We start from the raw sequence: 11,458 nt of genomic DNA, 5'->3' as shown, positions 1-11,458 counted from the left end.
TACAGAAGGGGAAGCAGAGGGTCCATGACTTGAGGTGCCTGGTAAAGTCCAGCCCCTGGTCTAAGTGATTCCAGCAGGTTCGAGTCCCACACTGCCAAGCCCCCAGCCTAACCCCGTGTACACAGGATGGGCCTAAGGTGATTACTGCCCCCGAGTCCCCTGCGGGCCCAGAGGCCCCACACCCGCACCTCAAGCTTTGGATGGTGGCAAGAAGGAACGCCAGCTTTCCTTGTACCCCCGACTCTCACCCGAGACAGGGCGGGGAGGACAGAGAGAAGTGAGGGGCCCTCCCCGCCGGCTTCTGCTTTCGGGCCTGGCTGCGGCACCGCCCTCAGCTGGCTGGGTGGGACGGAGCGACCGGGCGGGAGCCTGAGAGGAGGAGGGGGCACCAGGGGCAGGGCCGATGCGTTGAGAGTGGGGGGGCGGACCCCGCGCCGGGCTGGCGGGAGGCGGCCGGGCTGCGCAGTCCTGACCCCCCAGGGCAGCGGGGGGGGGGGGGGGGGGGCGACGTGCCCGGGCTCGGAACCGGGCTTGGGGGGGAGCTGCATGACCCTCGGCCGCCCCCCAGAGCGGTCCGCGGCCGCGTGGAGACCCTCGCGTCTCTCTCTGCCTCCCTGCGTCTCTCCGTCTCTGAAGCCGCCACCTAGTCTCGGCTCCCGGTGCTGTGACCCCAGCCTCACATGACCGGGCGGCCCCGGCGGCCCGGAAGGGTCAAGGTCGGCCCCGGCGGCCCGGCAGGTGGGGGGAGGGAAGCGCCCCCACGGCCGCGTGACTGCGGGCCCGGCAGCCGGCGCGAGCGGGGATGGGGTCAGGTGGGCGTGGGCCCTAGGCAGGCCGGGGGACCCCCAGAGTCGCCCGCCCCAGCCCCAGGGGCGTGGGCACCGGGAGGCGGGTCCGGCCTGGGGGCTGGGCCAGCGCCGGGTTAAAGGCGGCTCCCGCCCGGGCCGCCGCTCCTCCCGCCTCCGCGTCCTCGCCCCGCGGTGATGGCTCTGTCTCCGCTCCTGCCGTGCCCGCCGCCGCCGCTGCCGCTGCTGCTGCTGCTGCTGCTGGGGGTCCCCGCGGCGGCGCGGGGGTCCCCGCGGGAAGTGCTCTCCGAGGGGGCGGCCGCCTGCAAGGTAGGGACGGCCTCGCGGCGGGAGGGCCAGCGGGGACCGGCGTGTCCGGGCTGCGGGCTGCGGGCTGCGGGCTGCGGGCGGGACGCTGCTCCAGGCTCCCCGGACTCTGCGGGAAAGCCTGGGGTTCGGGGCCCGGGGAGGGGGGCGCTGCCCCGGTCGGTTCCGAGCCCCCCCGCGCTGCCGCGGCGCTCGGAGTGCTTTCACTTCCCCATCCCGCGTCTGTCCCCGACCCCGGCCCCGGCCCCGGCCCGGGGGTGCACGGAGCTCCTGCTGTGTACCCCTGGGCGGCGGAGGGAAGCCCAGAGGAGTCGGCGCGTGGCACCCACACTCCGGTGCTGCTTACGGGGCGCCCTTCGGCGGGGGGAGAGCTCGCGCATTTCTGGTGCGGAGCAAGCAGATGTCTGGGAGCCGAGCGACTCGCTCCCCGCTGCACAGACCCTGGCGGGCCTGCCGCGGGCCGCTGAAACCGGAAGTCAGCACATATTAGGCGCCGCCTCAGGAGAGCCTGGGAGGGGTTCACCTGCGCCCCCTGAGAGGCAGATTAGTAAGGGGTTAGCCCAAGTGTAGGGCCTTGCGCAGCCCGGGGCCAAGGCTCTGGGGGTGAAGTGGCAACGGATGAGCATACATTAGTCTCCTGGGGTATGCACCCCTGTCGGAGAAGGCAGGATTGACAGCAGCGACCAGACATGTCCATGCATTGAGTCCTTACTGCATACACTTCCCCTGGGCCAAGGGTTTCACCTCAACTGAGGGAAAGCAAGAGCTGTTCATAAATTAAGTGCCTACTGTTTGCAAGTCTTTGTCACATCCGTTTTTGCAGAAAAACTGAGATTTAGGAAGATTTAGGGATGCAGTGAAGCCTTGGAGTCAGGATTCCACCTGGCAATGTCTGAAAGGACTGCAAGATGGAGCACCTACTGTTTGTAGCTGCAAGAGAACCAAGCAGGGCTATCCTCCCTTCAAACCCCTCCCTTCCTCCCTCCCGCACAGGTTGGGGACCTATGCCTGCAGGAGCCCCTCAGGAAGTCAGAAGCACCACTTGTCAATGTGAGCGTCTACTACGAGACACTGTGCCCTGGGTGCCGGGCCTTCCTGGTCCGAGAACTCCTCCCGACCTGGCTGATGGTCCTGGAGATCCTCAATGTCACACTGGTGCCCTATGGAAATGCCCATGTATGTTGGCACTGGGGAACCAAGGCACTAAGCCAGGGAAGGGGCACCTGGTGGGCCAGCCAGCACTCACCTACCTGCTTTGCAGGAACAAAATGTCAGCGGCAGATGGGAGTTCACATGTCAGCACGGTGAGCAGGAATGCAAGCTTAACAAGGTGGAGGTGAGCAGACCCCTGAGTATTTGAGTGGTGGGGGCACAGAGGCTGGGGAGACACCCATTGTAAGGAAGGCCAAAGCAAGGCTCAGAAGGGATTGGAACCAGCTCCATCCTCTGCCTGTCTGCCTCTTTAATCACATCTTCATTCACCGCTTCATTAGTGAACAACTGTGTTACTCCCAGAGTGGTCCAGGGGTGCTCTGGGCCCACTTCAATCCCTCACCTGTCCACCTCCTATCCCACAGGCCTGCCTGTGGGACCAGCTAGACAAGAATTTGGCCATCCTGACCATTGTCTGCATAGAGGAAATGGATGACATGGAGGGAAATCTGAAACCGGTGAGCAACACCCCTCACTTGGCCCCGGGCTGGGAGACCCTGGTCTTCCCTGTCTCCAAACAGACCCAGGTTCAAGTCTTGGCCTGACCACCACTCTCTGTGTAGCCCCAGGAAAACAGCCTTCCCTCTGGAAACCTCAAATCTCTAAAACAAGGGAACAAAGATCTTTTGGGGGCATGGGTAGATCAAGGAGGGCTTCCTGGAGGAGGTGCCTCTGAACTGAGCGTGGATGAACAAAAATGTGCAGAGACACAGATGATGATCCTCATCTTGAGTATGGGGATGACAGGACAGGCCTGCATACTTCTCTGGAGGATTATGAAAAACAACTCCCAATGGAGTGACTCATTGATGCCAATAAGTTTATTCACTCATCAAACATCTGGACCACCCAAAAGGCTCACCCTGGGACACCCCCAGCTCTGCAGAGTCATAGTGGGGCCAGAGGAGTGCAGAGGAGGGAGCACTCAGAAGATTCTGGGGAAGTGGAAGGGTGTTCCTGGTGGGGGGAAACAGCAAAAACAGAAGCCCTGAGAAAAATGAGATACTGTAGTGGTCCGGGGGTGCGGGTCTGGTCTTATGAGAGGGAGGAGCAGTGGGGTAAGTGTTAAGTAGGTGCTGTTTGTGGACATTGTTGCATTGCTGTGGACCCAAATGTCTCCTGTGGCCAGTGAGGAACAAGCTTGGCTTGGGGGCGCTGGAGGAGGGACCGTTGGGGAGATAACTCGGAGGAAGCTGAGGCAATGCTCCTACTCACCAGCAACCCTTGTCTACCCTCAGTGCCTGGAGATCTATGCCCCAACAATGTCCCCAGACACCATCATGGAGTGTGCAATGGGGGACCGTGGCATGCAGCTCTTGCACATTAATGCCCAGCTTACAGATGCTCTGCAGCCACCCCACGAATATGTGCCCTGGGTCGTCGTCAACGGGGTAAGAGCTCTTGTAGCCTTCAGTGTGCCACCAGGCCGGGACCAGGATGATGGATGTGCCTTCTGGTCTGGGAGGCAGGGGTCAGACTTGCAGCCATTTGCAGCCCTTGCTGGGCCGGGCATGGGTTGGTTGGGGCAAGGGACTGTATGACTTCCTGTCTTGCTTTGTGCAGAAACCCCTGAAAGATCTGAGTCAGCTCCTAAGCCTCGTCTGCCAGTTGTACCAGGTAAGCTGCAAGGGGAACAGAGGGATCCACTGGGTGCAGGGGTGGGTGGTGCCTTTTTTCAGGACCCCCAGCTCACGGCCATCTCCTCCAGGGTGAGAAGCCAGATGTCTGCCAACTCTCAGCCACCTCCCAAAAGAAAGTCTGCTTCAAATGACAGCTGTTGCCCTGGAAGGAAGCTGATGGAGGAAGAGCAATAAAGAGCACACCTGCCCATTTTTTTTCTGATCCCTGACTCTCAGCCACTGCTGCTCATCATCACAATAACTTCTACACATTCTATGAAGCCCAGACTCAGAATCCTGCCCCAAGATTAAGCATCTTGCCCCACTGAGATTGGTGCTACATTGAAACTAGTTTAATAAACACTTCTGGATTTTGTGATTCATTTGATAAGTTAGCAAATCCCCCTGGACTTACACGATGCTAGGACCCCCTCTCTAGGGGATGCAGATCCAGACAGATATTCCTAGTCCCACAGGGAGCAGAAATGGGCCAGAAGGAGGCACCAGGGCTAGAGGAGCCCAGAGAGGGAATAAAGGCTCTGCAGAGGGAATAGAACCTTTGGGGTGGGATGGATTTATTTATTTATTTATTCATTTATTTACTTATTTACTTATTGATTTATTCATAATCTATTTATTCATGAGAGACACAGAGAGAGAGAGAGAGAGGCAGAGACACAGGCAGAGGGAGAAGCGGGGTCCGTGCAGGGAGCCCGATGTGGGACTCGATCCCAGTACTCCAGCATCCCACCAGCCACACAGGCATCCCATGGGGCTGGGGTTTTGAAGGGTGACTAGGAGTTCATTAGGCGGAAGCTGTATTCAGTAATTCCACAAACAACCCTAACTACTCCCTTTTGCAGTCCCCACACTGGGTGAAAGAAATTGAGCCATAAGATGGAGCGGGGATCTTGTCTAGGGAGTTTCAAGAAAATGTGTTCACTGGTGGTGGGAACACCACGGTGTTCCAGGAAAGGTGAACAGTGCAAAAGACAAGCCAGCAACAAAATCGAGCTAACTCGATTTAATCGAGACAACTGAGAACACCAGGGCGTGTTCTAGGATACTTTTTAAAAAAAAAACAAGTCATGATTCTTATACTGATAAATGATCACCTGCCAAAGATGTTATTTAATTCATGGTTAATGAGGGAAATTGATCAAGTGTTCAAAGAAGGATTGACGAACAGGCACATTGATAAACGGGAAATCTTGAAGCGGTGCAAATAGAAGCAAAACACCTTTTTCACAAAACAGTGGGGGCAAGGGTAGGTGGCACTTTTTTCACCACCAGCCTTTTTTTTTTTTTTTTCAAATTTTAATAATAGATTTTATTATCGGGGTGGTGCAGTCAGCTCAGTGTCCATCTCAGTTTTGCCTCAGGTTGCGATCTTAGAATCGTGAGACTGAGCCCTGTATTGGGCTCCACGTTTAATGGAGAATCCGCTTGGGATTCTTTCTCCCTCCTCCCACTGTCCCTCCTCACCACTGTCCCTCTCTCAAATAAATAAATAAATCTTTACCCCCCCCCAAAAAAATATAGATTTTATTTAACCTTATATATATCTGATACATTATAGTTTCAACGTGGAGGCTTGATATGAGAAATGCTAAAGAGATCCTCTCTATCCTTTTTTTCTTTTCATACTTTTTTTTTTGTATATTTTTTTATTGGAGTTCCATTTGCCAACATATAGTATAACACCCAGTGCTCACACCATCGAGTCATATTGTCTTAACTGATGTGTATTTTACAGCCTCTCTCAACTCAGATTAGCTACACTGCAAGTGCTCACTAACCATGTGGGTTACTGATGACAGGTGTAGGACAGGAGAAATCATGTCCCCCTATCCTAGTCTCTGCAGTTGAGACGCCCTGCAATAAAAGACAAATTGAATAACATGCATATCTCATGAATATATGGGAAGTACCCACTAAAATGGAGTAAAACTCCCCAAAGTGGACTAAGCCACCACTTTTTTAAGTTTTTTTTAAACCTTTCTTTACATTTTATTTATATATTTGAGAGAGAGCACGTGCGCGCGTGCACACACACACACACACAACTAAGGGGAAGGGGCAGAGGGAGAGAAAGAAGCAGACTCCCAACCTGGGGCTCAATCCCAGGACCCCAAGATCCCAGGACCTGAGCCGAAGGCAGATGCTTAACAAATAGCCCCCCAGGAACCCCTTTATTTTTAGTTTCAAGTAATCTACACTCAACATGGGGCTCAAATTCACCGTCTAGAGATCAAGAGTCGCATGCTCCATGACTGAGCCAGCCAGACACCCCTAAACCAACACCACCACTCTAAATACCATCGTATTTTAAAGACAAAAGAAGGGGGGGTATCCCCAGGTTTATTCAGGTAGAATTGAGAAAGTTGTATATATTCAAGGTGTACAATGTGATTATTTCGTATGTGTATATATCCTGAAATAATTACCACAATCAAGTCAATACCTCTAATCACCTCACATAGTTATATTTTTGTCTTTGTGATGAGAGCAGATCTACTTGCTTAGCAACTTTCAAGTATACAATATGGTACTGTTACCTAGAGTCCCCACACTGTACATTAAACCCTCAGAAAATACTCATCTTGTAATAAAAGCTTGTATCCTTTAACCAACCCATTTCCCTCACTTCCCCAGGCCCTGGCAGCCACTGTTCTGTTTCTATGAATTTGACTTTTTAGATTCCACATATAAGTGAGATCACACAGCATTTGTCTTTGTGTAGCTTATTCCATTTAGCATAATCCCTCCAGGTTCATCCGTGTTGTCATAAATACCTGGATTTCCTTCTTTTTTTTTTTTTTTTAAAGATTTATTTATTTATTTATGATAGACAGAGAGAGAGGCAGAGACACAGGAGGAGGGAGAAGCAGGCTCCATGCCAGGAGTCTGACATGGGACTAGATCCCGGGACTCCAGGATCGCGCCCTGGGCCAAAGGCAGGCGCTAAACCGCTGAGCCACCCAGGGATCCCCCTTTTTTTTTTTTTTTAAAGATTTCATTTATTCATGAGAAACACAGAGGGAGGCAAGAGACATAGGCAGAGAGAAAAGCAGGCTCCATGCAGGAAGCTTGATGTAAGGACCCCAAGATCATGACCTGAGCCATTGACAGATGATCAACCACTGAGCCACCCAGGTGCCCCCCTTCTTTTTTTTATGGCTGAATAATATTTGAGTTGACCCTTTTGGGTTTCTTTAAAGATTTTATTTATTTATTCATGAGAGAGGCAGAGACACAGACAGAGAGAGAAGCAGGCGCCATTCAGGGAGCCTGATTCCTGGTCTCCAGGATCACGCCCTGGGCTGAAGGAGGCGCTAAACCCCTGAACCCCTCAGGCTGCCCAAGTTGACCCTTTTGTTAAAAGTAATCTCAAAGGAAGACCTTCTCTAGCAGGTCTCACCGGATTTGTCCTGATTTTTTATGCAAGGGCAACAGACATTCAGTTTGCTTTTCTGGAACTTTCTGCAAGCAATCTCAAGCTGGGACTTCCAAAGACTTCTATCATTCATTAACTCCAGCCAAGAAACCCCACCAGCAAATAAATAAATAAATAAATAAATAAATAAATAAATAAATAAATAATAAATTAAATTAAATTAAATTAAATTAAATTAAAAAAAAGAAACCCCACCAGGTTTCACCTGCAGTATCTATTCCTTCTGGAAAAATCCTCTATTCTGGACATCTCTTAAACAGCACAAGGATTTTAACTGACTAGGACCAACCTGTAAGGCTGACCCTGCCAGCTGGGTACAAGCCAGTTTTCCTGTGAGGATTTTGTAAGCATTGGCTCCCAAAAGTCAAACTTAGTTTCTTGAAATTGGCTGGTCAATTCATGTAAGTAGATAATCCTCTCTCAGGTTCTGGAGAAGCCTAATTCTACACCACCCCCCTCCACCCTGAGAGTGGACTGGATTTTGTAACTTGATTCCAAAGAGTAGAGAAAGGGAAAAAAAGAGTAACTTGACAGTAAAGAAACCTGGCAGGTATCACCTTAACCGTGTGACCCGGGTTAGCGTCACTCGTGTTAAATCATGTATGTATCACATGCCTGGGGAGATGATGCAATCAAGAAGCTCCATCTCTGTTGGATTCCTCCCAAAGACACAGAACCCCAGTCTAACCATGAGGAAACACCACCCAAACCCAGATTGAGGGATGTTCTACAAGGCACCTTATCAGAACTCTTCAAAAGTGCCAAGGTCATGAACAACCAGGGAAAATGGAGAAAGTGTCGATGACCAGAGGAAACTAATTTAGTGGGATCCTGGTCAAATTAACACTGTAAGGAATAACTGGAATTATGACTAAGCTACTATTCTTGCCTCACATCAGCCAATGAACCTCCAGGAATCTAGCAAATAGAAATGTATCACAGACAATGAGGACATTAACCAGTCTCCCTTCAGATGAACTGATTAGGATAGTAATGCCTGCAAAATCCCTTCTGGAATATAACATAATACCATATTCACATTCTTTTTTTTTTTTAAGATTTTATTTATTTATTCATGAGAGACACAGAGAGAGAGAGGCAGAGACATAGGCAGAGGGAGAAGCAGGCTTCCTGCAGGGAGCCCAATATAGGACTCGATCCTATGGATCCCGGGATCACGATGTGAGCCAAGGCAGATGTTCAACCACTGAGCCACCCAGGCGTCTCTCATATTCACATTCTATCATATCAACAAGATCTACCTAAGCTAGAGGAAGGAGTACAAGTGCACACCGGAGGCGGAAATCTTGGGGCCATCTTAGAATCCTGCCTCTCATACGTCCTGACATAGAAAATGACATAATCACACAGTGAGAAGACCTTTCTGAATTACAGACAAATATATGTGCAGAGAGGGTTTATGGCTTCAATTCTAAAATTTCAGCCATTGGGGTGGTTGGCTGGCTCAGTTGATAGACTGTGAGACTCTTGATCTCAGAGTTCTTTTTTTTTTAAGATTTTATTTATTTATTCATGAGAGACACAGAGAGAGAGAGGCAGAGACACAGGCAGAGGGAGAAGCAGGCTCCATGCAGGGAGCCCGACCTCGGACTCAATCCTGGGTCTCCAGGGTCACGCCCTGGGCTGAAGGCAGCGCTGAACTGCTGAGCCACCCGGGCTGCCCTCCTTATTCTTATTTTGAGCCAATCTTTAAATACCCTTAAGCTAGGACAAAATTACCCTCCTTTACCTTTCAACCTCATACATTTCCTGCCAAAATACATCCTGTTTTCTTTGCATATTTTATAGAAGGGCTTTTCCTGCGCCCTATTAATAATAGTTTCATTTTCTTATATTGATTATTATTTATAACACTAATTTCCAGTAAAACCAGAAGCCAGCGATTGTAAACCACAGGCATGGCAACATTCTCCCTTCATCAGCAAATCTGTGAGTCCACCGTTTTGTCGTTCCTGGAGGCATATGCTTTCTTACAATACAATATTTCAGTGGGTGGTTCAGTGAGTTAAGCGTCTGCCTTTGGCTCAGGTCATGATCCCAGAGTCCTGGGATAGAGCCCCTCGTTTTGGCTCCCTGCTCAATGGGGAGTCGGCTTCTCCCTCTCCCTCCCACCCCACCCGACCCCACCCCACCTGTGCTCTCTCTCAAATAAATAAATAAAATCTTAAAAAAAAAAAACAAAACAACAACATATTTCAGTGTGGCAAAAGACATGCTCACAAACTAACACAAATGTCTTTAGTCCCTCTATAAAAATAAAAATAAGGGGGATCCCTGGGTGGCTCAGCGGTTTGGCGCCTGCTTTGGCCCCAGGCGCGATTCTGGAGTCACAGGATTGAGTCCCGGGTCGGGCTCCCGGCATGGAGCCTGCTTCTCCCTCTGCCTGTGTCTCTGCCTCTCTCTCTCTCTATGTCTATCATGAATAAATAAATAAATAAATCTTGAAAAAAAAAATAAAAATAAAATCTTAAAAATAAATAAAGATTGAGACAAATTTTAATTCATGTTTAGTAAGTAATGTTTCAGTATTTTATTTGGAAAGGATCTAGGTATTCAACAAATATCCATCATCTAACTTAGCAAAACTTCAAGATTCCAAGTTTCCCAAAAGATTTGGGAAACTACTTTTGAGCTGACTTTTTATAAAACACAATTCTGTTCAAAAAAGTTTATGTGTAAATTTTTATCCCATTTACATGTACTTAATTCATTTTTAACAATTATGCTTAGATGACTCATGAATGTTTCCTGAGTCAGGAGACAGCTAACCATCATAAGTTATTTTCTTTCTTTTTTTTAAGATTTTATTTTTATTTATTCATGAGAGACACAGAGAGAAAGACAGAGACATAGGCAGAGGGAGAAACAGACTTCCTGTTGGGAGCCCGATGTGGAACTCGATCCCTGGATCCCAGGATCATGACCTGAGCCAAAGGCAGATGTTCAACGGCTGAGCCCCACCCAGACATCCCTTAAGTTATTATTTTTTGTTTTTTTAATAGTAGACTTCTTTTTTTTTTTTTTTTTTTTTTTTTTTTTTTTTTAGGATTTTACTTATTCATGAGAGACACAGAGAGAGAGAGAGAGAGAGAGAGATAGGCAGAGGGAAAAGCAGGCTCCACGCAGGGAGCCCCACCCTGGGACTCCATCCTGAGTCCCCAGAATCACACCCTGGACTGAAGGCGGCGCTAAACTTCTGAGCCACCCAGGCTGTCCTTCACTTTTATTATAGGTTTTGTTCTAAGGATTGAATTTATACTTTTGTAATCTTGAACACAGATATAGTAAGTTTGTTTGACTAAGCTCTTATTTTTAAATTTTAGGCCATGATACAGGGACAAGAATACAAAACTCACAACTTTAAAAAAATATAGTTGAGGGACACCCAACTGGCTCAGTGGGAAGACCATGTGATTCTTGATTTTGGGGTCGTGAGTTCAGGCCCCATGTTGGGTGTAGAGATTAAAAAATTTTTAATTATTATTTTTTTAATCTTTAAAAAAATAGTTGAGGGGGCACCTCTGTGGCTCCATTGGTGGCACATGGGACTCTTGATTTCTGGGTTTGTAAGCTGGAGTCTCACATTGGGTGAAAGATTACTTAAAAAAAAAAAGCCTTGGGATCCCTGGGTGGCGCAGCGGTTTGGCGCCTGCCTTTGGCCCAGGGCGCGATCCTGGAGACCCGGGATCGAATCCCACATCAGGCTCCCGGTGCATGGAGCCTGCTTCTCCCTCCGCCTGTGTCTCTGCCTCTCTCTCTCTCTCTGTGACTATCATAAATAAATAAAAAAATTAAAAAAAAAATTTAAAAAAAAAAAAAGCCTTAAATTTTTTTAAAAAATAAATTTAAAAAATTAAAAAAAATAGTTGAATCCAAACTACTTTTCTGGCAGATGGAACAAGTTACTAATATTTGGAAAGAGAACTTTTAAGAGATTTCACGTGCTGGTTTGTTCCCAAATAACCCTCTGAGTAGGCAGTTCCGTGTTAGCTTTGGAGAGAAGGCTTTGGAAATAGTTCCCATCAGCCTGGGAATAT

At 49.1% G+C, this 11,458-nt stretch overlaps 1 protein-coding gene across 1 annotated transcript; it reads left to right on the top strand.

Moving 5' to 3' along the window:
• The first annotated feature begins 836 nt into the window (after window positions 1–836).
• Window positions 837–4,322, top strand: IFI30 (IFI30 lysosomal thiol reductase). The gene is made up of 7 exons (XM_072721212.1): window positions 837–1,115; window positions 2,106–2,288; window positions 2,374–2,448; window positions 2,690–2,782; window positions 3,563–3,715; window positions 3,888–3,941; window positions 4,033–4,322. Exons 1-7 carry the CDS (start codon window positions 984–986, stop codon window positions 4,093–4,095), a joined length of 753 nt encoding a protein of 250 aa, XP_072577313.1. The 5' UTR covers window positions 837–983; the 3' UTR covers window positions 4,096–4,322.
• Window positions 4,323–11,458: the final 7,136 nt, after the last annotated feature.

Source organism: Vulpes vulpes, chromosome 9, assembly GCF_048418805.1.
Source record: "Vulpes vulpes isolate BD-2025 chromosome 9, VulVul3, whole genome shotgun sequence".
Lineage (NCBI taxonomy): Eukaryota > Metazoa > Chordata > Mammalia > Carnivora > Canidae > Vulpes > Vulpes vulpes.
Note: the sequence above shows the minus strand (reverse complement) of the source record. Positions and strands in the feature narration are given on the sequence as shown.

Coding starts and splice junctions, on each gene's coding strand:
- IFI30 (XM_072721212.1), top strand. CDS start 984: ATGGCTCTGTCTCCGCTCCTGCCGTGCCCGCCGCCGCCGCTGCCGCTG. Junction 1,116..2,105: donor AGGGGGCGGCCGCCTGCAAG/GTAGGGACGGCC, acceptor CCTCCCGCACAG/GTTGGGGACCTATGCCTGCA. Junction 2,783..3,562: donor TGGAGGGAAATCTGAAACCG/GTGAGCAACACC, acceptor GTCTACCCTCAG/TGCCTGGAGATCTATGCCCC.